This window comes from Equus quagga, chromosome 1, assembly GCF_021613505.1.
Source record: "Equus quagga isolate Etosha38 chromosome 1, UCLA_HA_Equagga_1.0, whole genome shotgun sequence".
Taxonomy (NCBI): Eukaryota; Metazoa; Chordata; class Mammalia; order Perissodactyla; family Equidae; genus Equus; species Equus quagga.
In genome coordinates, this window is record NC_060267.1 from 181,982,815 (window position 1) to 182,009,246 (window position 26,432).

Consider the following 26,432-nt stretch of genomic DNA (forward strand, 5'->3'; position numbering starts at 1 on the left):
GTAAGATCAAAAAGGCCACAGCAAGGGACCCAAAAAAAGTTACGGGGGCTTTCCCTCTAGCCCCCACGTCTGAATCAAGGCTGCTCAACAGGTGCTCCTAAGGGTCTCAGGCAGATAAATGTCCGAATTAATGAACTGGTAGGTAGAGCCCGGACGTGCCGGGACCGATGCTAACAGGCTCCTCTGACCGCCCCCTCGAGCCCCCCGCGGCCTGTCTCCCTCGCTCCATCCCCGAGGCCCAGCACACCGCCAAGATGGTGGCGGGACGGCGGACAGGTGCCCCCGCCCCGGGGGCGCGCTCCGGCTGGCTGCGCAGGCGCACTCGGCCCCTCCCGCCCCGGCGGCTCGCGCCTGCGCGGTGGGGCGCCCTCGCGGCGCGGCTCGGCCTGCGGCGGCTGCAGTCTCCGTCCGCGGGCGGCCGAGGTGGCTCCGGCGCCATGAGGCTCCTGCTGCTGCTCGCGGTGGCGGCGTCGGCCGTGCTCCGCAGCGATGCGTCGGGCAGCCTGGGCGGCGTGCCCGGCAAGAGACTGAAGATGCAGTACGCCACGGGGCCGCTGCTCAAGTTCCAGATCTGGTGAGTCTGCGCCGCCGCGGCCGCCCCGCAGCGCCTCTGCCCGGCGCCTCTCGCTACGCGAGGCCCCGGCTTCGCGGCCTGGCGCGCTGAGCTGCCCGGGCCCGGACGAGCGGCGCCGCCGGCCGACTCCGCGCCTCCCCGGGCGGCCGGGCCGCGGGGCTTCCAGGAGCGCGGCCCGGGAAGGGGCGCGGAGGGCCAAACACGGAGGGGCGGCCCGGCGGGTGGCGGAGGGCCGAGGCGGGGAGAGGCCGCGCCCGCCCCGTCTGCGGCTCCCGAAGCGCCTCGGGGTGGAGCGGGTTGCCTGCGGACAACGTTCGCTCCCGGACCGCGGGATCGTCTTCGTGCCCTGCTCCGGCTCCCCGGGAGCTGCCCGCCCCGCACCTCCTCCTTTCCGCTCGCCTACTTGTGCGTTCAGACAAATAGGCAAAAAAAAAAAAACCCGAAACACACACCCGGCCGTTTTGGATCTTGTGCTGTGAGTGAGTTTGTCCTTGTAAGCAGAGCGGTGATGCGTGTAACGAGGTGAGTGGGGTTGGGGAGGGTGTGAAAGGCTCAGATTAGAAGAAGAAACCAGAATTGTGGAACTGCGAAACCAGAATCCTGTACCGCGCACGATGCCGTTTTTTCAGCATAGGATGGTCAGATCTGTAAATCTTCAGAGTCCCGACACTTTACAATGTTGGAGTATTGGTGTTGGCCATCATGCATTTAAATTAGCTTTTTCAAACGTCATTTATTAACGTGTGTACTAAAGTTTAGATCTTTCCACGTATCCAACTAGCTTTTTTGCTTAGTCTTTAAAGATTAGAAGGTGACAGATATTTTACCAACCTATGCATGTTGTTAAGGTTTAAATGTGATACTTTTGGACTTAAGCAGTTAAAGAAAGACTGCAGTTTCCGAGTTAGCTAATGTTTCTATTTCCTAGATGTTCCTAGATGTTTCTATTTCCTAATGTTTCTATTTTCCTAATGTTGGTTTCACTTGCGCTTTTCACACAGTGGCTCTTATCGGAATACTTGTCACAATAATTTAATAACTGTATCGTCCACCGAGGATATTCATAACAAAGTTTTCAAAATGTGTAAACAGATGTAACGAAGGGCATTCAGCTCTTCAAATTAAACTTTTAAAAAAGTGTTAAGTACTTCAGCTGAACTTTTTGATACTTTTTGGGTTTTTTTCTTTATGTACAAACTTATCCGAAAAGTCTAATAAAAGTTTTCTTTTGCAGTCACCCTGAGCACGTTACATCCAAAAGTGCTTCAGTTTTGTTCTTTTTTTAACCCGTGGATGGGCAGTACCTTTATTAATATGCCCTACCAAGGACAGGTATATTTAGCTGCTTGCTTGTTACCTTTTCCCCCAGAGATTAATCTCTGTATAGTAAGGTGAATATTGAGTTTCTGGTTTTAGAATCTCTTGAACATTCATTTGCAAGTGTGTTTGGGAAAAGAGAGGAAGCTAAGACAATTGAGGATAAATATGTGAAAATTCTTTTAATTCCATTTGAAATCTGAGTGCTATAAAATGCAGTTTTTCATTAATTACCACTATTAACAAAGGAGAGCTATTTTTACCTTCCCTCGCTTTTGTCTCTTATTATTTTGTATTTATTATGAGTACTGGTTCTTTAACTTTAGCTCAATATCACATCTGTTAATTGTACACCTTTTGTAATTGCTAATAGAAGAAAAGAGCGACATAACACAGGAATGGCATTGAAGGGAGAGAGATCAGGCATGCAAATAGCTTAAAACAAGCTTTGCTGGCCTGTGCTCATGTATTTTTTCAACAAATGTTCATTCACCACCTGCTTGTGCCAGGAGCTGGCAGACGCACGGGCCCGCGGGAAGCCTGCGGACCTGGCGCAGTCCCGCCCTACGCACCCAGTGTCTGCTTTGTCATGCCAGTTGATTCAGCAGCAGAATTAGATAAGTTTGATGACATTCAGTTCATATTTGGGGGAAAAATTTATCCTGCTTATTTGGACGTTTAAATACTGAACATAAGAAAGCAAGTTCTCTAATCAGAGCCTAAAATGAAGTGTCCTTGTCGCATTTTCCTTTGTCGTGATTTGTGTGTGTGAATATGTTCTGGCAGGTACTGTTCGGCGTGATCGTATGTCTCCATGCTTTGTTTTGCCCTTATTTGTGGTCAGACCTACAGCATTTAATCAGTTGTTGCAGTTTAAAGAGATTACTGGTTACAACTCTCTAGTTAATTCTTGTTTGAACATTTGACAAATGATTTACTAAGAACAGTACATTAAAGTTATGATTTCAAAACACAAGAATATAGCAAAATTTCCCAATTTTTGTTAATTTGAGAATCCACTGCTGTAATTTTAGGACAGCCAACTTGTAAAAGAAGTTTTAAGAGGTAAATGAAGCAACTACGACAAGAACAGCTTTCTTTAGATTTATACCGACTCGGCCTTCTTGGTATGGAGGCAAGAAAATAAAGACCTAAGACTGGTTTGGATGTTGATGCTGGTCAAGATTAGTAAAATGCTGGATTGAAGAAATCTGAGAAATTGTGAGTTAAAGAGATCCCGTTGCTTACTGTAGACTTAATATTTGCGTGTTCCACAAATATTGAGCACCTACTCCGTGCAAGCTCTTTGCTTGGTGCTGAGAATTCAATTCACTGCTCTCACAGTTACAGGCAAGAGCAGAAGGCAGTCATTAATCCGTGGACAACACACACAAAATTACCATCAAGTGCTGCGAGGCAGCGTTGTATGAGAGAGACCTCATCTGGGGATCGGGGAAGCTTTTCATGAGGAAATGAACTCTGAACTGAAATTTTAAGGATAAGCTTGATTTAGAGAGAGCTTTCAAGCCATGGGACTAACATGTTCAATGGCCTCGTAATAGGAGAGAACATAATTTCTTAAGGAGGCCACGCTACTGACCTCAAAGCCCAGAGAGGTGGCACGATGCTGGAGGGTCTAGCCAGCCATGTTGAGTAAAGACTAGCTGGTATAATTGTGGAAAAGAGCTTCAGGGGACGAAGAGTAGATGTGCAGAAACTGTGTAGGGGAGCTTTGGGGTTGCCCAGGCAAGAGACGGCAGAGCTTGGATCGAAAGGGGAGGTAGGAGTACAGAGTAAAGGGACAGGGTTAAGAGCTCTTTAGGAGATAAATTTAGCAGTTCTTGCTGAGGGATTATTACATATTTTGGGGGAAGGAGAGGCAGCATGGAGTGAGAGGTGTGAGAGATGACTCCTGAGTTCTGGAACGATGCTGTGCTAGTCACTGGAATGATGAACAATTAAAGGAGGCACATTTTATGGGGGTTTTTTGGTGGGAGGGAAGGGTAAGATTCTGAATTTTTAAAACTGAAAACATAGTAGCCAGGAGAAAATCCTACAAAGAAATTTTCCTCTCCTGAAAATAGCCACAGTAACTGAAACTAAAAGTGTTGACTTTATTTCATGAAACCTTAGTTCCGATGGATTGTAAGATACACCATTGTTTTATATACCACTCAGAAGGAAAAAAATACTGCCGTTTAAATTGTGACACTAATGATTGTTAGATGAATCCTGATTATTTTTAAGTGCTAAATACGAGAAGTGGACTTCTTGGAATCAGTGAAATACAGGAGTGATAAGAAGTTGGTGCAGACAGTGGGGGGGCAGAGTGTTACTAGGTAACAGAGTGGCGGCTACACTGCCACTGTTAGATTTCAAAAGTTCTGTTATGTTTACATAGAATTTAGTTATCGTTTTGTTTTTGTGGGTTTTTTTTTTTTTACCATTTTAAACAACAAATAACTGCAGTATATGAGTACTGTGCACATAGTCGTTTCTACTTAATAATGAACAGAGTACTTTAGTTCAGAGCTTTTAGATGTAAGTAAAATGTGAATGGTTTTAAAGGTTTTACCTCCTCTTATGAAAACTGAAACATTGTTTCCCTGCACTTTGCCATTAAGGTAAGTGGTGGAAATCAAATTGAATATATTATTTAGAAATACCAAGATAACCTCATGAATTTTGAATCACATAGGTACTGGCAAACGGTGCATTTACAGGACTAGCAGTTTGGAGGCCCAGGTTCCTATTCCATCTTGCCTCTTATCTTCTGAATGACTTTTGGGAAATTATTTAATCTCTTTAGCTCTCAGCTTGTTCATCTGTAAAATGAGGATGTTGGTTGCATTCCAATTACCTCTAATATTCTGTTACTCTATTTTGTTCTCTTGGGGAGCTTAAAGGAAAGAAGTGAAAGCATGCATGTGTGTTTCATTCCTGTGGTGGTCACTTGACTGTGGTTGGAGCCCTCCGTTTCTTTGATTGTCGCCCTGCCTGCTTTCCAGAAAGGGAAATCGTGGTTCACATCTCACGTTGCTTGGGGTGCAGCCTGGGATTGGCGAGGAGGAAGTCTTGCTGGTAGGTTTTAGCAAGACCTGCTGATGATCACGGCCTTGTTTTTTATGCTCTTTTTTTTCATGCCACTTGTTTTCCCCTTCTGTCCAGTTTTTAGGAAGATAGGAATTTGTTTTTTACAGTAACATTTGAAAACCAGTTGTCTGGTGGGAGAGACAGCTGTGTAAACAGTGTTAGAGTAAAACATTCTCCGTGTTCTAAGAGAAGTCATAATAGAGGGCTTTAAGAACCCAGAGGGAGGAAAGATTACCCATTCAGGGGGAGTTGGACGGCTTTGCAGAGGAGGAAGCGAAATCTTTTTTTTTTTGCCGGTTTTATTGAGAGATGATTGACATACATCACTGCATAGGTTTAAGGCGTACAGCATGATGGTTTGATTTACGTATATTGTGAAACAATCACAATAGTTTCAGCTAACGTCTGTCTTATATAGATACAATAAAAAGAAAAGAAAGAAAAAAGGAAGAGAAATTTTCTCCTTGTGATGAGAACTCTTAGGATTTACTCTAACTTTCCTCTGCTGTCGGCCCTGCGTATCCACAGGTTCGATATCCACGGATTCAACCAGCCGAGATGGAAAGGCCTGTGATGGTTGCATCTGTGCTGAATATACAGTACAGTACTGTACAGACTTTTTCTTGTCGTTATTCCTGAAACAGTAAATAACTATTTGTGTAGCATTTGCATTGTGTTAGGGATTATAAGACTCTAGAGATGGTTTAAAGTGCACAGGAGGATGTACGTAGGGTACATGTATATCACACAGCAGTGTTGGGCATAGTCGTCATGTCACATTGCATCCATGGGGCTTATTTATCCGATAACTGGAAGTGTGTACTTTCTGACCTCCTTCACCCAATTTCCCTCCCCTGGCCTCCCACCTCTGGTAACCTCAAGTCTGATCTCATTTTCTATGAGTTACTTTTTTGGTTTTTGTTTGTTTGTTGTGGTTGTTTTTCAGGGAAGGATTCACCCTGAGCTCACATCTGTTGCCAGCCTTGCTCTTTTTTCCCCCAAAGCCCCGGCACACAGTTGTGTATCCTAGTTGTAAGTTGTTCCAATTCTTCCATGTGAGCCCCCGCGACAGCACGGCAGCTGACAGATGGGAGGTATGGTTCCATGACCAGGAAGTGGACCAGGAAGTGAACCTGGGGCTACCGAAGTGCTGAGCACCCCGAACTTTAAGCGCCTTTAACCACCAGGCCATTGGGGCTGGCTCTATTCTTTGTTCTTTTTAGATTACATTTGTAAGTGAAGTCATACGGTACTTATCTTTCTCTGACTTATTTCACTTAGCATAATGCCTTCAAGGTCTGTCAAGGATTTCCTTGTTTTTTTTGTGGCTGAATAGCATTCCTGTGTGTGTGTCTGTGTGTCTGTATATACACCACGTTTTCTTTATCCATCTGTCCACTAATGGACACTAGGCTGTCTCCATGTCTTGGCTGTTGTAAATAACACTGCAGTTGAACGTGGGGTGCAGATATCTCTGAGTTAGTGTTTTCATTTTCTTTGGGTAAGTATCCAGAAGTGGAATTGTTGGATCATATGGAAGGTCTATTTTTAATTCTTTGAGGATCCTCCATACTGTTTTCCCCAGTGGCTGCACCAGTTTACAATCCCACCAGCAGTGCACAGGAATTCCCTTCTCTGCACATCCTACCAGCATTCCTTATCTCTTGTCTTTTTCATGGCCACTCTAACAGGCGTGAGGTGATACTCATTGTAGATTTAATTTGCCGAGGAATTGAAATCTTGAAGGCTATGGGGAACTTGACCAGGACTTACTCTAGAAAGAGCTTACAGGCTAAGGGAAGGACGTATGCAAGTGAATCCTGACGCAGCATGGAGGACCAGAGGGGACAGGAAACAGCAAGGCTGGAGTCACATAATCAGTTAAAAACCCCCAGCACAGTGTCACCTGCTGCTGTCTGTCAAGTGCTCATTATTATAATTTATTATTTGTAACATCTTTAGTGATGAGAACATTGGTAAATAAACCCTCAAAAGCTTTACTCTTTCAACTTAAAAAAATGACGATAGCTTTCTAGCTATGAAAATAATATGTTAATTGTGAAAATAATAAAAATGCATGCAGAAGAAAGTAAAAAATCCTTGTAACCCTCTATGAACATTTTGAAGAACCTCCTTCAGGCCAACTCTGCACAGACACACACTGTATTATGTAACTTTGTATCAGTGAGTTCAGAGTTGTATGCTTTTTTTGAAATTTGCTTCCCCTCCATCACTTATCTTTTCATGTCAGTAAATATAGTTCTGCATCAGCAGGCATAGAATTCCATAAGATGATATTCTTTAATTTATTTAACCAGTGAACTTTATGTTTATTTAACATTTAGGTTGGTCCTAATTTTTTCACAAAATTACTTAGATGAATATCCTCAAATATCTTGAGTACGTGTCCAATTATTTCCATAAACTAAATCCATAGAAATAAAATGTTATGGTTATGTCAAAGGGTATCCCATTTTAAATTTTGACATACAGTCATGTGCTACATAATGACGTCTGGGTCAGTGACGGACCACATATGCAACGGTGCTACCGTAAGATTAGTACCGCGTAGCCAAGGTTTGTAGTAGGCTCTTACCATCTGGGGTTGTGTAAATGAGCTCTGTGATGTTCACACAGCAATGAGGTCCCTAATGACACTTTTCTCAGAACACGTCCCCATTGTTAAGCGATGCCTGACTGTAGTTAGTTAATACTCCTGCTGAAAGGTCTTAAAGTAGGTTGAGTTTTTGAAATTTTCTAGTTTATTGCAGTGTAATCAAAGAATGTGACATTTGCCGTTCTTACTGGGCTTTCTTTGTGAGCTAACGTAGGGGGTCGATTGTTGTAAATGTTCTGTGGGCTCTCAGAGGATATTGTCTATGGGGAAGAAACTGATGTATCTCTAAAATCTGTCTATTCATGTACTATTGACATCTTCCGTAATTTTTGTTTATTATTCATATTCTATCACTGATTCAGTTTTCCACTCATCAATTTTCTTCTTTAATGCCTCAAAATATGTTTTTAATTTTGCTTTTTGGTTTTGAGATTTTTGGCAGTCCTTCCGTAACTCTGATCATCCTTTTCTTCTGCTTCTTGCAGCATATTTTTGGGTCTGGGCTCTTACTTTGAATCTTCTGTTTGCTGTTTCTGCTCTTTGGATTTGTGACCTTTTTTTCCACAATCCCTCAGGTATTTTTCCTTCTGTTTCTCTTCCCAGTTTCTCAAGCAAGACAAGAGAAATAGCTTCAGATATTATCAATTGTTGAACTGTATCCTCTCCATTTGACTGTTACCAGCTCACTCTCTTCTTCGTTAGAATGTTGCCAGCTCCAGAAGAGCATAGACGTTTGTCTGTTTTGCCTGCTGCTTGTTGTCTCTAGAGCCTAGAACAGTCCCTGTCGTCAGTGTTTGTTGAGAAAGTGAGCACAGTCTGCTGCAGTTCACTGCGTGTGGCCCTGAGATAGCCTGTCTTCCTTGTCCCCCCTTTAAATTCCTACCTGGAGTAGAGATGGATAGCTCCTGAGACTCTTCCTTTCTGGCGAGTTTTTCCCTGCTCGGCCTCTGCTTCAGTGTGGTGGCTGTTAAGCATAGAGTGTGATACCTGTGAAACTTCGGTTTTGCACGTTCTCTGCATCAGTAACCCTCCTGGCCTGAGCTCCGTGCCTCTGCTGGGGGCCAGACTTCCCGAATTCATCCTGCTCCCCGAGGCCTCTTCCTGCTGCTCTGACACCCCGACACACCCTCACTGCTTACCTTGTGGGGTGATTTTTTTCCCTAAGATTCCTGGCTTTTTTGTTGATTTTATTATAACATCACATGAAATCAGTGTACAACCAAGTAAAATACAAGACAGACAGGAGAGCAATAAGCAGAACAGCCGAGACACGTCTCTAGTTTGGCCAAGGAATTAGCATAGAACACACTATGTTTTATTTTTTATCAGTCTCTCTAACAGTTTATAAAAATGCACTGAGGGTGAATTTTATGGCATGTGGATTGTACCTCAGTTTTTAAAAATATATTGAAAAGAATAAAAGCACGAAGTCTTATATGAAGTATTTTAAGATGAGACAAAGAAATTACACAATGGAATGTCACCAAATTTATGGGTAAGTCACCATTTCTGGAATGCCTTTATCAAGCCACCTTTATTGAGTAGCTATATACCTTATAAATCTGTTAATAAAAAATGCTTTCCAGAGTAAAAAGATAAAATTCTTTCCCCAGGAAGAGCTGAGGAACTTACGCAACTTATAAATTCTTGATGGAATAGTCTACAGCAAAAGATGTCCTGAAATGTTATGCCAAAGGTATAGGGAAACCAGAAGCCAGTGACCTCAGGAATAAGACACAAAGAATGAAGAGAATAAACACATCGTTAATTGAACCTTAGGTTTATCAGATCTTTGGAATAAACTCAGTAAAGAAGCCAGGAACCTTAGAAGCCATTTGAGTGTGTGTGTGTTTTACTGTGGTGGCCGCTGTCGTGCTCCCGGAGTGAGGGCCTGGAAGCAGGCCGCTGGATTTCACGTACCACGGTTCCAAACCTGACAAGCTGATACCTCTTTAGTGCCGTTTTTACACCTTTTACAAAAGCTGAGCAAGTTCTAGCCCACATTTTGATCTTCAAAGTGTATGAGTACTTCCTGTTTGCAGGGTTTTTTTGGCTGCTGCTTTTTTATTTTGGTAAAATATACATAACATAAAATTTACCATTTTAACCATTTTTTTTAAAGATTGGCACCTGAGCTAACATCTATTGCCAATCTTTTTTTCTTCTTCTTCTCCTCAAATCCCCCCGGTACATAGTTGTGTATTTTTAGTTGTGGGTCTTTCTAGTCGTGCTATGTGGGACGCCACCTCAGCATGGCCTCACGAGCTGTGCCGTGTCCATGCCCAGGATCCAAACCCATGAAACCCTCGACTGCCGAAGCGGAACGCGCAAACTTAACCGCTCAGCCACAGGGTCGGCCCTTAGCCATTTTTTAAGTGTACAGTTCTGGGACATTAAGTTGTTTGCAGTCTTTTAAGAAAACATTTATCAGATTAGTCTGTTCACTCCCTGAATGTCTTGTTTTTTGTGTGGTTTATAGAGTACCTTGTTCAGATTTCATCGCTCACAGCTCTTAGAATGGGCAGTGCCCGACAAATGCCTGTTACTACTTTGCCTACTGAACAGAGCAGGGAGAAATAACGTTTACATCTAAAAACGCGGTTTTCAGTCATCACTGAGCTGTTGGACTGGTCAGTGCTTTGGAAAGTCAGAAAGCATAGTATTTACAAAATATCTTCCTGATTTTCTCGGTACAGCGAGGGGGAAATACTAGTTGAAATTCTTGGAATGCAAGTAGCGGAAACCCACCTGAATTTGTTTAAACAACACATTTGGAAATGCATTTAAAAATTGCTACAGCCGTGGTATTAGAATCCAAAGGCAGGACTACAGCAGGGCCTCAAGACCGGCTGGAAGGGAAAGTGGGAAGTCTGAGGAGACTTCCTTCACCCTTCCGCTGGTTCACATCTGTGCTTTCTCAGTAAAATGCACTTCGTTTTTCTTTCTCTGAAAGTTGACTTCTCGCCTCGGTCCTTTTGAAAGATTACCACTCTCCTCTACCCACAACAGTTAAATGTTTTCAGTCTCCTGAAATGTTAAAAGTTCACCTGCATGGAGATAGTTACTTCTTAAGATCCCAGTTCTTCATTTTTAGAGAGAACTCAAGCCTTCCTGTCACAGGTTCGCTTTTCTGGAACATCGGTTCTGGCGAGGAGTTAGATCTCCTTGTGTAAATAGGATCCGATCCTGTGTGTGGGTGACAGGACAGTTGGAGGGGAGGTGACTGTGAAGGAAAGGGGAAAGTGAGTTCAAGAGATGCTAAAAATAGAAATCACAGATTGTTATTTCATAACAGTGAATGTCTGAGATTTTGCCCGGTTTTCTTATGATAAGGAGATGTGAGAGACTGGGGTTTGTGATAGGCTCAAGGTTGATATCCGGAGGCATTTAAATACGATCGGAGGCGGATATAGTGTAGAAAAGGCAAAAGTGGGATGCTTGGCACCATGAATTAGGAGAGTGAAAACAAGATGGACTTAAAAAAGCATAGAATTGATTTGAAATGGTTAGCATGGACAAGGGATTTTTCTGTATTTTCTAAATTTCCTTTCTATCTTCTAATTCGTATGCAAATTCTTTCTTTTAGAAAAGTATTGTGTGAAAAATATTTTAAACTGAGCAATTTCAGAAGTTAGCTCCATATAGTAAGATATTTTTGTATCACTAGAAAGAGACTTGCAAAGTGATTAGGACTTCAATTTAAGATTTCTTCTCAGAGTTTCAGTTTACTTCTTGAGGACTTTTGGTCCAGGAGCAGCAGGACAGGCAGCTGCTGCAGCATATTTTCAGCATGTTCGCATATTTCTGTGTTGGAGGTCCGCTGGACGTTGTAGGTTCACTCATTGACCTGGAAGGAATGGACTGAGTTGAAAGAGCCGAGTGTGCTGGGAGAGGCGGAATGATTCCTGGCTTGTTACCACATGTGCCTTTAATTTAACATTCTGCCCACCTCGGTGAACACTGGGTATGTTTTATTTCACAAAACGTCTGTCAGCAGTAGTGGCTGCTGTTTCAAAACAGGAAATTGTTTTGGGGAAAATGATTATATAGGAAAAACTTAGTTCTTTTTTCTTCACAAGACTAGAGGCAAATATAGGGAGGAAAGTTTACTTATGTATTTATAAATTTGTCTAAAAGTATGTTGTGTCAGTCTTATAAACCGCTTATTTTTCAGAAATAAGAAAGGTACCTTTTTAAAAATTTTTATTGAAATATAATTGACAAGCATTATATTAGTTTCAGTTGTACAACGTAATGATTCAATATTTGTATATTTTGCAAAATGATCACCACACTCAATCTAGTTAAGATCCGTCACCATACATAGTTACAAATCTTTTTTCTTGTGATGAGAACTTTCAAGGTCCATTCTCCTGGCTTCTTTCAAATATGAAATACAGTGCTATTAGCCATAGTCACCATGCTGTATGTTACATCCCCATGCCTTATTTGTTTTGTAACTGGAAACTTAAAGAAAGGTACAGTTTCGGTGTCCTTTTTGGATTTCAAGATTGTAGGCTGACTCTGTTTGGAGTTTGATGCAGAGATCTGAGACTCAGCTGAAGAGTTGGGACTAGAACTGAGGATGGAGTTAGGCTTCTGAGCATAGTAGCCAGAGAAGCAGGTACCAGGAGGCGTCTGATCCAGAGTGTTGCCGCGCACAGACGCACCTCTCCAGCTAGGCCTCTCAGCGCTTCCCTTGGCGAGGGATTGAAACTCCCAGAGCAAATATGAGGGATTTGTTGGGGCCCGCAGTCTTGGTTCTCCCAGAAGGAAAGTCTATGCTGTCTTCCTGGAAGAACCTCAGAGATCTCTGCCAGCAGGAGGCCAGCTATGTGGGTACTGGATTGTGGCATTGCTGGCAAAGGGAACTTGCTTCCTGGACACAGGGAGGATGGCGCTTGCATCATTTAACTGTTGGGTTGAGGTCTAGTGGAAAGGGTCTGGATCCCCAATCACAAAGTCTCTGGCTTAGTCTCAGCCCTCTAACCCATTTTGAGTTGGTATTTGTGTATGGTGTAAGATAGTGGGCTAGTTTCATTCTTTTGCCTGTGGCTATCCAGTTTTCCCAACACCATTTGTTGAAAAGACTGTCCTTTACCCATTGTGTATTCTTGTCTCCTTCACTGTCAATTACTTGACCATATATGTGTGGGTTTTTTCCTGGGCTCTCCATTTGGTCCCATTGATCTATGTATCTGTTTTTATGCCAGTACCGTACTGTTTTGATTACTATAGCTTATTAATAGAGTTTGAAATGAGAAAGTGTGGTGCCTCCACCTTTGTTCTTTCTCAAGATTGCTTTGCCTATTCCGGGTCTTTTGTGGCTCCATACAAATTTCACTGTTGTTTGTTCTATTTCTGTGAAAAATGCCATTGAAATTTTGGTAGGGCTTGCCTTGAATCTTTAGGTTGCTTTGGGTATTATAAACATGTTAACAACATAAATTCTTCCGATCTATGAACATGATATATTGTTTCATTTATTTGTGTCTTCTTCAGTTTCTTTCATCAATGTCTTAAAGTTTTCAATGCATCTTTTTTCCCCTATAAATGCGCTCTGGTGGCATATTTCCCTTTTGTTGCTTGGGCAGCGTATTATCACACGCTGTTTAGTTGTTCAGAGATTTTAGTGGAGATGATTGGAGACTGTCAACTGAATTTCTGGAGTAATGATACGGATTGCTGTCATATTACTAAAAATTATCTTCCCAGTCTTGGTTTTTCTTTGCAAAGTAGAATCAAATTATGGAGTCAGAGTGAATCTAAGAGCGAGTGACGTTTCTTTGGTCGTGATTGAGAGGCAGCTCGGCCAGCTTAAGGGCTGCGTGGGGATAGCAAGCAGTTCCATGTCTGGTGGTTTTATACTTCCTGTGCCCCACTTTTGAAAGTCCCTATTACAGATGAATAAGAGTTATTTTCATTTCAGTGTCTATACAGTGATTGATACTCAAAAAGAAAGGCATTTTGATTTGAGAGCTCAAAATGTGCTGCCATAAATGAATGGGTATTTCCTGCTGTCCAGCAATAACCCAAGTTGAATGTTCTCATGGAAGGATTTCCTTGGGCAGGAGTAACTTAACTATGTGGAATTTGTGAAAAACGTCCATGTCCCTGTCATCCAGCATGAATCATTTTTAATTTGTGACTGTTCTTGAGAAACACTTTGAATCTTGGTAATGTATTTTAGGTTTTGTGCAACTGCAACGTGAGTCTAGCCGTGTTCTAAACGACTTACCGTGAGCACGTTTATGTTTCTGCAGTGTTTCCTGAGGGTACAGGCGGGTGTTTGAGGAGTACATGCGGGTTATTAGCCAGCGGTACCCGGACATCCGCATTGAAGGAGAGAATTACCTCCCTCAGCCCATATATAGGTAAGTAAATTTCACTAACTTAAAAAGGAATTTTTAAGTGAATTTTTTTTACTTTTTTGAATAAATTTTGTGAATTAGTTCAGTTAACTTTCCTTGATTATTATGATTTCTTTAGTTGATTATAATATTCAGAGAACACTGTTTTATAAATAGCAAGTTTATTTGATCCAAATACAGAATTTTTCTGTAAGAAGGAAAAGAGGAGGATCATTTCAGAGATGGCAATCCTTCTAAAGATGTGTTTTCTTATGTAATTTTTATTGTGGAAATAGACCAAGAACTCCCAAATGTTCTAGAAAGTCAATGGTATAAAATTATGTACTGTTAAAATAATAGTTTTTTTATTTTATTTTTTTGTTTTTCTTTTGGTGAGGAAGATTGGCCTTGAGCTAACATCTTTGCCAGTCTTTCTCTATTTTGTATATGGGACACTGCCACAGTATGGCCTGACGAGCAGTGTGCAGGTCTATGCCCGGGATCCGAACGAGTGAACCCAACCACTATACCACTGGGTCGGCCCCCCCCCCCCAAATAATAATATTTTTAAAGGCCATTGCTATATAATTTTATAAGTTAATCTTTGATTGATTTAGAAGATATTAAGCGTTTTTGTTTTAAAACCACACAATAAACTTTAGTTACCATCTTTTTCAAACGCTAGTTCTAGTTAGTAATGTTTGGATTTGGTGTCTAGAAAGTGTCCATACACATACACTTGAGTTAGGAAATTTTGAAGTAGATGAGAAATTGTGGCTTCTGATGAATTTGTTTCTTTTCTTTTGATAGACACATAGCATCTTTCCTGTCAGTCTTCAAACTAGTGTTAATAGGCTTAATAATTGTTGGCAAGGACCCTTTTGCTTTCTTTGGCATGCAAGCTCCTAGCATCTGGCAGTGGGGCCAGGAAAATAAGGTATGTAACGTAATAGCTTTGCCAGCTGGAAGTTTTTAGTTTGTCAATGAAAATGTTTCAGTGGATTTTTTTTTAAGTACTTGTTGCCAATTCACCTGTTTACGTGTATTGTTTCAACTGCAACCACTTTTTATCACTGGGAAGGCACTTGACCTGCCTTGGACTTAGTTTCCATATTTGTGTATTAAGAATGATTAAATCTTACCTTTTGGTTATTTGAAGGATAGGGAGGTGTGTGGTAGAACCTGGGCATGAAATAATTTAATATCTGACTTTGATTATACAACTTAGGCCAAACCGTATCCAGCAATACATAATATAGGGGTTTTCTACCAACTGAGGTGAGTATTAATGGGTTTAGTCACATTAAAAATGGGATTTCCACTGGTTTGTTCTTATCCAAACTCTGTTTTTATTATTTGTCCTTTGACTTTTCTGCTCATGGGGAATCTGTTTAGCGAATAACTGAAACAATCAATTTAAATATATGTGAGGATCTTGTGCTGTCTCTTCTTTTATAGGATCTTGCTGCAGCAAACATTCTAGATCTCTCTTTCCTCTGTTTTACTTAAAATCATCTTTTCTGGAGGGTCCACCTTTCTACTGTGAGAAATAGGACTAATTTTTATTTCTTTTTTGAGAGGTAAAATGAGATGAGATTGCTTGGGTTGCCTTCTGAGAAGCGTCCTCTCGGAGTCCTGTGTGGTCTTGTCCTTGGGTGCTGGGCCGAGAGAGCTGTCAGCTGGCTCCCACGCAGCTGTAGTTCTTTTTCTTAGGGAACCACTGACCTCCAGTAGCAGGCGAGGCTTTTTAACGTAAACACCCTCAGGTGCTCACTCAGTGCCGTGTGTCTGTACCCTGTCACTAACAAAATACCGATTGCATAGGATTAAGAATTGGAATTTAAGAACTTATTGATAATGTTTTGGGCTATCTATATTCATTAATTCTGGTAATTCCAAATTATCTTTAGTGCATATTACTTCCATAGACATAGAACTGTTGTTGACATGCCTGAAAGCTGTCGCTTTTATGACACTTCCTTGTGCATTGTGCCCATGAAAGTAGACGTATATTCCCAAATGCTAGGGTAACCTCTACGAAATCAGAGCCCTCCCAGCTCAAGTGGGACTGGGGCAGGGGAAGGGGGCGCGGAGCTCTTTCTCATCTGCTATGGGCATTTTGACTGATTTGTGTGAAACAGCTTGCTGTGAATTAACATCCTCACTACACCCTACTTTTAGTCAGGTGATTTTGTTAAATTAAAACCTTTCTGTCCAGCAAGGAGCTTGTAGTCTCTTGGGAGGGTATAGGTTTACCTTCAAAATGTGAATGACTGTAGTTTAATATGCCAGTGCTTTTGAACCTACTTTTTTTTCTTAGTTTGACTTAAAATGATTTGTTTGGAACATGGACAGGTTGGAGTGAATACCTGGAGTTGCTGATTATTGTATGACTAGTCTCTTGTGAATTTGTACATTATGTTATAAAAACAGTGAAATATACCCTTCTTATTCTGATATTCTTTTGTTTAACTTACTAAGGCTATTATGAGATCTCTAGAAATTCTGTCTCTATGTTGTGGATATCATATATAAGTTCTTTAGTGTGTATAGAGCTGTGAATTAATGTTGCATTTTTCTTGTTCTGGTACATTATCTGAACGTAGGGAATAGCCGTAATAATTTGTGTAGAAACTTTTCAAGTAGATTAAGCAATTACCAAATCAATGAGACTACATACGTACAGATTACTGTCTGAAGATGTCCTGTTGTTTGACTTCACAGCGACTTTGCCTGTTGTCCTTACTTGTACTTTCCCGTAGGTCTATGCGTGCATGATGGTCTTCTTCCTGAGCAACATGATTGAGAACCAGTGCATGTCAACAGGCGCATTTGAGATAACCTTGAATGGTGGGTTCTGCATAGTTTGCGTTCTGCGATAAATTTTAAAAGACTTATAATGAACGTCAGGCTTTTCTATGTTTCATAATATGCTAAATTATCTCTTTATATGGTCCTCACCTACTCCTGTGGCTTTAGAATAACGCTTGTGTGATGACCTCTGAGTATAGAGCTCTCGAGAGCTCTAGACCTCTCTTCTCGGGCTCTACCCAGGAATCTTAAGCATTACCCACTCCCAAACTGTTGATTCCCTCAGCTTCCTGCAATTCTTGTATATTCCAATTTGCTCTTTCTCTGGCATTTCTCGTTTATTTAATGGCACAAGTATCATTCTACACAGTTGCCCATGTCAGAAACCTAGGATAACATCACTTTCTCCCTTACTCTCCATATATAATGGGTTACCAAGCCTTCTCGATTGTACCTTCTATATTTCTTTTTTTTTTTTAAGATTTTATTTTTTCCTTTTTCTCCCCAAAGCCCCCCGTACATAGTTGTATATTCTTCGTTGTGGGTCCTTCTAGTTGTGGCATGTGGGACGCTGCCTCAGCGTGGTTTGATGAGCAGTGCCATGTCCGTGCCCAGGATTCGAACCAACGAAATACTGGACCGCCTGCAGCAGAGCGCGCGAACGCAGCCACTCGGCCACGGGGCCAGCCCCACCTTCTATATTTCTTAAAAATCTACTTATAGGGGCCAGCCTGGTGGCACAGTGGTTAAGTGCGCATGTTCCACTTCGGCGGCCCGGGGTTCACTGGTTCAGATCCCGGGTGCAGACATGGCACTGCTTAGCAAGCCATGCTGTGGTAGGCGTCCCACATACAAAGTAGAGGAAGATGGGCACAGATGTTAGCTCAGGGCCAGTCTCCCTCAGCAAAAAGAGGAGGATTGGTAGCAGATGTTAGCTCAGGGCTAATCTTCCTCAAAAAAAAAAAAAAATCTACTTATATTTATCTTCATTGCCACCACCCTAGTCCAAGCCACAATTATCTTGTTACCAACCTCTAATACATTCTCTAAACCAGAGGTTGAGAAGTAAGTCCCATGAGCTAACAGTGATTTTTTTGTGACATGTGGAAGTCATGTGAAATTCACATATCTGTGTTCATACCTAAAGTTTTCAGTTTCATCAACGAAAAATTTGTGGAAATTTTCTCTCTAGTTATAAGTACCTATACAATATCCTTGATTTTACCTCTTACTCCATAAAGCCTAAAGTATTTACTATCTGGTTTCTTACAGAGAAATTTGTTTGACACCTGCTCCAAACAGTACAGTGATTTTTTTTAATGTGCATTTCATCGTGTTGCTACAGTGCCTCAGATTCATTGAGTCACTTTACTTTGTTCTCTAGATAGTGACCAGACTACTTAACCTGGCCAAAAGGCCTGCATGATGTAGCCTGGGGAATCAGATCATGGCCCTGTGGACCGTATCCCCTGCTGCCTGTTTTGTAAATAAAGCTTTATTGGAACACCCCATGCCCATTCATTCACGTATCGCCTGCTGCTGTTTTCAGGCTACAGTGAGTGTTGAGTAGCTGTGGCAGACTGTATCTTGCTGAGCTGAAAATGCTTGCTCTCAGGCCCTTTGCAGTTTGTTGACCCCTCCTCTCGTCCCTGCTCACCTCTCCGGCCTCTCTTGTACCCACTCTCCTCTGTATTTCAGCCCTCTCTCACTTCTGATAATACCTCCTCTCAGTTTTAAGAATACCGCTCATTTTTAATAATAAGTGCAAAGGCTCCTTTCTTCTCTCTCATATGTCAGCATCTTCTAGTTTTAATTCTTAGTACACAATTGTGCTTTTGTAGCTATTTATGTAGTGCTTTTTGTATTTCCCCTTCTATAATGTAAACTCCATAAAAGGAAGAACCTTAATTCTTTGGCTCACTTTTATGTCCCCAGCTGTGTACATAGACAATAAATATTTGTAGGATGAGTATCTTACAGAATCATCTTTAATTTTGGGGGGGGTGCTACCGCTTATTTTTATAGATGTACCAGTGTGGTCTAAGCTGGAATCTGGTCACCTTCCATCCATGCAACAGCTTGTTCAAATTCTGGACAATGAAATGAAGCTGAATGTGCATATGGATCCAATCCCACATCATGGATCATAGCCCCACCTATCAGCACTGAAAACCCTTTTGTAAGTAGTTTAAAAATATAGTAACTACATATCGGTACCAGTTCTCATCACGAATCAGCAAGATTCTAGATAGTACATGTTATCACTTGAGTTTCCAACTTGAGATTTAACAGATGGATGTTTTGTTCATTAAAATTTATAATTGATCAAGAGAGTTTGGACCTGCCAAAATGAAGTGAGATTGTGCTAATAATTTTATCTTCAAGGCTTAGTAACTGGGCCTGTAACATCACTTTTTGGCTGTGAACTCTTAATGGCCAGAATTGGTATATTGTGCTAGGATGTTTATATACGTAGCTTCTCCTTGCCATCAAGTAACTAGTTCCTAAGAGTGTGCAAAGTCTTTTTAACAGCTCAAGATGGAAAATTTATAAGCAAATGTGTGAACCTGGAGAAGTGAGCGTTAGTTAACTTCTGCTTAGCAGAGATGTTCTGATCGATGAGTTGATTTTACAAGAGTAGATTTTGAAATAAAACTTTCTTTTTTCTGTGTCTCTTTCAGACATTAAGGGACTTTTGCAAGAGCAGCGTGGCTGACAGTATGAAGGCCTGTACTGAAGACAGCAAGCTGTTAGTACAGACCCGATGCTTTCTTGGCAGGCTCGTTGTACCTCTTGGAAAACCTCAATGCAAGACAGTTTTTCAGTGCTGGCACATTTTGGAATTCTGCACATTCGTGGAGTGCAATAATACTGTATAGCTTTTCTTTGTCTTCCCCAAATCCACTCAGTTAATAGTTTTTAAAAAATGTAGACATTGCGACTTATACCTTTTTTCTTAGTCATATTTTAAAAAGTAGAAAATTGAGTTACAATTTGATTTCTTTTCAAAGATGTCTGTTAAATCTGTTGTGATTTTATATGAATTTTCCCTTTTTATAGTTTAAAATCAATCATCTGGGGATTACACCTGAAGTTCCCAAAATACTTTATAAGAGTTTATCAGACATCTTTAATTTGGTCATGTCAAATTTATATAGTTTTCAAAATACTGCAGATTGTGAACAGTGCATTATACAAGATTATGGGGGGAAATCTTATATCCAGAGTACTCTACCAGTTTGTGTGTATGTGTGTGTGTGCGTGTGTGATTACTAGAGAATTACTAAAAGACCACCCGCTTTTTAAATCCTTATGTAGTTCAAGTGTCTTGCCTTGACCAGTCTAATGAGTTGATTAACTTGGCCTTTATACTTAACTCAATAAAAAACTAAGCAGATGGAAGTTAAATAAAAAGTTTGAGTTATTTGCCCAGCGTACCTGTTAACATTATATTTAACAGTCTGCCTAAATTTTTGTTTTTGACCTGCAGATAAATAATTTGATAAGGGACGCACTTTAGATTCACACACAAATAATAGATCATTTACCATTTTTAGGATAATTGAAACTTGCCTCACTAAGGGAAGTTCAGTGGAACCTCATTACAACATTAATATTAGGAGAATGGAGATAACTTGTCTAACATATATCAATTTTATTATATTTGAGGAAGAAAATTGAAAAAATTTTTATTCAGTGAATTTACTATCTTTCAGAGTTCTGTAAAGATAGTTTAAAAAAAAACAATTTCAGTTGATAAAGACTATAAGAGTACTTTAGCAGAAATAGGACCACAATGTAGAAAATCAGTCATATAGCAACAGTCATACTTCAGCTTCCATATAGGACTAGAAGTGGTCGGTGTAGATTTTTTACTGGCAGTAAAGGGATTTGAGGGAAAGTTAGGAGATAATTCAGCACTGGGTCCACCACTGTGTACTTGCTGTGTCACCGTGTATGTGTTGACTGCATGTCGTAATGATCATGATTGTGAACATACTATAATCTCCAGCTGACAGGAAGTCAGTCTAATCAGTCACTGCAGAGAATTGATTCACCGGCTTGTCCTTCTCCTAAAGACTCCGCAGCTGTTCCCTGAGTTCGTGCAGTGGCGAGAGTCCGTGCAGTGTAAGCTGGAAGTTCCTTAGAGGTTCTTATTCAAGCGTGGTAACACTTTGTTATCTGTGACTAGGGCTTAAACCTTGCTAACGCGATTGGTACCAGCGCAGACTCCTGTCTTCTGCAAGTTGAACACATTGCCCAGTGTGTCAGGTGTTTTCTTCAGCTGAGGGACGTTCCACTGGTGACAGCCTTTGGCATTTAGCCCTTCCAGCCTTGAGCCTTGGACGTTCCCTGATATCTGACAGGTCAGCCATGGTGAACCTGAAACTCGAGGCTAGCTTTTTCCATGTATGCCTGGGGTGAATAAGTTTTCTTTTGGAGAATAGCTTTAAGTGGCTTAGACTCTGATAAAAGCTGTTTTGTTGACACTCATCCCAATATTGTTGATTTCTCTTTGGCCATATTTAAATCTAGGATTTAATTGAGTCTAGTGAAAAAATTAGTGGGAAGCATGAATATAAAAAAGAAAATTTAAGGAAAAAGGGAAAGTTAAAACAAAACTATTTAGAATGTAGTTTTACTATATTCCTAACATTTCAAAATTTATTCGTTGCTTACAAATTGATGTGGCTCTGTAGTTTATAAATGTCTGTGTGCTATATTACTTAGAAGACCATAGAACATGACAGCAAGTTGGCTAATGTTATTGGAGTTTTATTGCAGTTGCTATTGTGGAAGAAATTATTTGTTATGTTAATAAAAAAGTTGGCGAAACATGGCTTTATACGTCAGTATCAAGATGTGCAAGATAAATTTGCTTTCAGATTATAAATGCATTGTTTACTTCCGGCACTTAGCGTTGTGGCAACAGGAGTTGGTCACCCTTTACTACTCTGAAAACATAACAGAGTCCAAATGATGATTCTTTCTTGTTTTGAATGTTTTTAGTTTGGGACCTCAATTGGTTGGCATTTTATCATTGTCATAATTTTAAATAATTCAGATTTTTAAAATAGCCTACACCATTTTTAAGCATGATTTGATATCTGATACTAAGGTTTTTTTTAAATCTTTTGAGAGAAATGTGAGGAATTGTAAAGTTTGGGGCTTTACCTCCCTAGCATTGTTAAAATAAACTTTTATTAAGCTGATGTGAAAGGAACCCCTCCTTTGTGGAATTAAATCTGTGCTAGAGCACTTTATATGATAACTGTATTTAGGAAATTTTATGTTGTAAAATTGTTGTCATCAAATAATATATTTACTTTCTAATAGATGCTTAAACCAACCAGTGCTGACACCCCGTGTCGCCCCTCCTCACTGGCACTCAGATCTCCCTCTTGGCCCTTAACTCCTTGAGCCTCATGTCTGCGTGTGCTTCAGTGTCACCTAACTGTCCCCAGCTCTGTGATGTACTCTCTGCTGGGGGCGCAGAGAGGAGTGGTTCCCATCGTTGTCCATCTTTGCCCCCAACCTTGACAGTTCCTGAGAAAGTCATACTAACATCCCCGAATTTGGAGAGAAATAAAATGAAGGCTTTTCCTCTTGACTGGTGTAGACAATTTAACAATCTCAGAGGAGAGAACAGAGTTCAGATAGGCCTTTCCCTTTATGGTCCCTGGCTCCTTTTCCCTAGGCTTCAGAAAAGCGGATAGAAATAGACCCAGCTCTGAACTGTATCTTGAAGAAAAATCTAAGCTAGTTTCAGCTATGGTGGGAAGAGCGTTAAGGCACCCCTCCTCCCTGAAGCCTTACAGGGTGCCTTCTGTTGCCTGTGTTAAGCCTGAGCAGAGTGAAGAAACAACCTCAGCCGTGCAGCCGTCCTACAGCCTGGTTTTAAAACTTCCGTGTTCTGAGAGTCATTGGGACAAATTCCTGGGTCCCATCCCTAGAGGTTCTGGTTCAGTTGGTCTAAGATGGGACCCAGTAATTTGCATTTCAGCCAAGCTTCCAGATAACGCTGGTGCTGTCCATCTGTGGTCTATCTGAGAAGCGCTGTACCACGGAGCAGAAAGCAAAAGACTACGACTCAACCTGGAAGAAAATGTAGATCGTGGAGCAGACGGAAATTCTGCACATTTGCTTCATGTTTATAGAGTGACTTACTAAGAACAAGAATTCAGGAAAATGGGAACTCGGAAGAGGAGAGAAACAGAATGAGGTGAGAGAGGAGAAAAATTGAGGACTTAATTGTCCCAGTTAATCTATTTTATCAATGCAACACATTATTCTTTGTTGGTTAGTATTTAAAAAATTTTTAGATGGATATTTTAAAACGAAATGTTGAATCTTTGAGTATAAAATAACTGATTTGAATTGCTAGATTTTCTCAGAATAAAGCAGGCAACAGGCCTACATTATGCTTATGTTTTATAGTGACAGCTGATCGCGATTTTCACGTAAAACAAATCTATCTAAATTCTTATAATTCTGAGTAGACAAAATGCATAGTTTCAGTTGTTCTGTAGTAACCATAATAGAACTCTTTAAATCACTAGAGAAACCCATCTGAACAAGTCAGTCCCGCCAAAAGTGAAGGATTTATCGGTGTGTGTCAGTGAGAAGTCTGGTGCAGAATTGGCCTCAGGGATTCAGATGTGATTATCAGAACTCTCCATCTAAGTTGGCCCCGTTTCTCCAGTGCCTCCACCATAGTGGGGAGAAGACTGCGTGGGGCTGGGGGGGTGAGAGCATGGATAAAGTCCCAGAAAAGTACTCTTGTACAATTTCGGTCACACTCCTCTGGATTCTGTTTCACCCTTGATAGCCACTCTACTAATTTTGTCATGTGTTAACCCTTCCTTTCCTCTAATTATTGACTTTACTCTCTCCACCCAACCTTCTTCCTATTCAGGATCATAATTGTTTAAGTTTGTGGCTCTGTGGTTACAAGCTGCTTAGATCAATGCTTAGCTATTTGGGAGTCATCTGGAGTGGATAGAGCCAACATTGGGTCACTTGGCCTGGTTAATAAAGAAAAGTGTTAGAACCTGCACCGCAGGTTGCTACCAACACTCCCTTGGGCCCTGGCTCTAGTCATTTACTTTGTGTATTAGCAACTCTTACTGGAGAAGAAAACAATTATTGCTCCTTTGTTTGTTGTTACTCGAGTTGCTAAGAGCAGGTCTGTTTGCACGAAAGTGTGCTGATGACATTTTCCCCTAAACATTTTTTGAAGTGTATTAGAAACTGCTGCTGGATTTTATCTTTTAATAGCCCGTAAGATCTAGAGATGAGACACTATTTTTAAGGTATTAAAATATATAATGTATTTAAACAGTAGGTTGTTTATAAATGTGGTTCTGCCAGTAAAATTGTATAACATGTTACACAGATACATGAACATGTGGTGTTGTGAGAGATTTGCGATCTATCTCTGTGCTCTAAAGAAAAGACCACAAGAGGTTATCTTGCCCTTGATTCTATAGCTTGCGACAATGCTGAAACAAGAAAACAATCCTGCCGCCTTGGTAGGTCTAGGAGGAGGAGAGGGTAAAGCAAAGAGGGCTTTGTCAGGTGCTCTGGTGTGAAGAGAAGAGACAGTAGCAAAGCCAACGTGAAAATGTAAGCTCGGGTTCACTGCACAACTGTTGGTTTACTTTTACGTTAGCTAGGATGGACTGGAATTTGTCAAATCAACTAAACTGAAAAAAAAGGCAAGGGAGTACAGGAGACCCCAGAGGAGAGGGCGAGGTTACACGACAAAGTCTTGTCCTGGCATAACTAAGTTCCAGCTGCAGGTCGACTCAGCCCATTTCCCCACCTGGAAAGACCCTCCCCCAAAAGTGGGTTTAGGAATTGCAGTTTCCTGACCCCTCTCACCCTGAATTGCAGAGCGTGTAGCAGAGACTCCCAGTGACAAGTCCCCAGGCAAGGCAGTTACCTCACCCATGAGACGGCTTTAAAAACACCACACCTGCCTCTGAGCTGGAGTTTGGCTCCTGTGTTCTCTTGAAGTTTTGTGGTTTTAATTTAATGAAGATGCTCCATTCCACTAAGCTGGGGCTTCCCATCACTTCTGCTGAAGCATCAGTCTGCCTGGGACCATGCTTGACGTGACCCATTGCAAAATGCAATTTTGTTGGTGTCTCTTATTTTGAAATTCATGCAAAAAATTCATTTCACTCCAAATTGTTCATGTGGGCTTTAACATAACTTCGTTTTATTATTCTTAATAACTTCCTAAATCTTCAGGCAAAATGCGTATTTCAGAAAATTGCATTTCTCCTGAGGTTGTGTAACTCCTCCATTGCATCGTATTCCTCTTGGGGGGTGTCGGGGCGTGTGCACACACTATCTCAGGAAACAAAGCAATCTACGCTACAGCCGTTTCCTTTAAACTTAGACTTTGTGGATAATCTGCAGTAAAGCACTATGCTTAAGAATTATTAGTGACTGAAGAGGACATGTTCCAGGAAATTTGTATCTAGAAGATGCATCTGGAAAGATAATAGGAGAAGCATAGCTATGAGTTTTAAAATGTTACATAAAGAGTTACAATACCAAAAAACTAATTAAATACTGTGCAGAGGAAAGTAATGACGAACATGCTGAGGACAGAAGGTTCCCAAAGGCTTGAGGAAGGCTGAAGTGGCGGTCCTGTGAGCGTTGCCTGTGGACACATGGCTGGAGGATGAATGTGTTAGTTGAGACAGTGGTTCTCAACTGGGCCTTTTACTCTCTGGAGGACATTGGTGAGGAGACCTTTTTTTTTTGAGGAAGACTAGCCCTGAGCTAACATCTGCTACCAATCCTCCTCTTTTTGCTGAGGAAGACTGGCCCTGAGCTCACATCTGTGCCCATCTTCCTCTCTTTTATATATGGGACGCCCGTCACAGCAAGGTTTGATGAGCGGTGCCATGTCCACACCCGGGATCCAACTGGTGAACCCCAGGCTGCCGAAGCAGACGTATGTACATAACCGCTGTGCCACCATGCTGGCCCCAGAGATGAGACATCTTTGATTGTTGTGACTGGTAGGGAATGGTGTGTTGCTCTTGGTACCTAGTGGGTAGAGCCAGAGATGCTGCAAAATATCCTACAATGTCCAAGACTGCTTCCCGTGTCAAAGAAGAATCTGGTCGAAAATGTTAATAGGGTTGCTATTGAGAACCCTCGGTTTAGGTTTGCAGAGCTTGAGGAGGGCGCTGGGAAAGGAGAAGAAAAGACTGGGAGATAGAGACCAGTCAGTGGACCCATGCCCGGGCAGAGTGGCCTCTCGGGGTCCTGGAATGGAGCCTGGTAACCACAGCCTCCAGCTGGCCCTGGGGAACAGAGCCGCAGCCTGATGGCCCAGGGGTGGCAGAGGGCGGCTCTTCTTTCCTGGCCGATCCTGAAGGATTTGCTATCAAGGAGGCTGGATGTGGTTTCAAAGCGTCTCTTTTACCTCCCTGAGTGGTTTTTTCCTATTAATGTTTAAAATTCCTTTAAAGAGGAAGCTTTTCATTCCAATATTGAAAAAAGACTAAATTAAAAGTGGCGGACATTTTTGTGGGATTGTCAAATGTAACAATCCAACAAAGAAATGGCTCTTATTAAGTCCTTCTTTGATTAGGGAAAAAAGTCAGAGGAGGATCTTGAGGGCTTGTCGCTGGTAATGTGCTGCCCC

At 41.4% G+C, this 26,432-nt stretch overlaps 1 protein-coding gene across 1 annotated transcript; it reads left to right on the plus strand.

The window, feature by feature from the left end:
• Nucleotides 1–362: 362 nt before the first annotated feature.
• SELENOT (selenoprotein T) lies at nt 363–21,656 on the plus strand. Its single transcript, XM_046658919.1, has 6 exons — nt 363–574; nt 13,865–13,975; nt 14,762–14,888; nt 16,714–16,801; nt 18,788–18,941; nt 19,444–21,656. Exons 1-5 carry the CDS (start codon nt 438–440, stop codon nt 18,910–18,912), a joined length of 588 nt encoding a protein of 195 aa, XP_046514875.1. The 5' UTR covers nt 363–437; the 3' UTR covers nt 18,913–18,941; nt 19,444–21,656.
• The last annotated feature ends 4,776 nt before the right edge of the window (nt 21,657–26,432 follow it).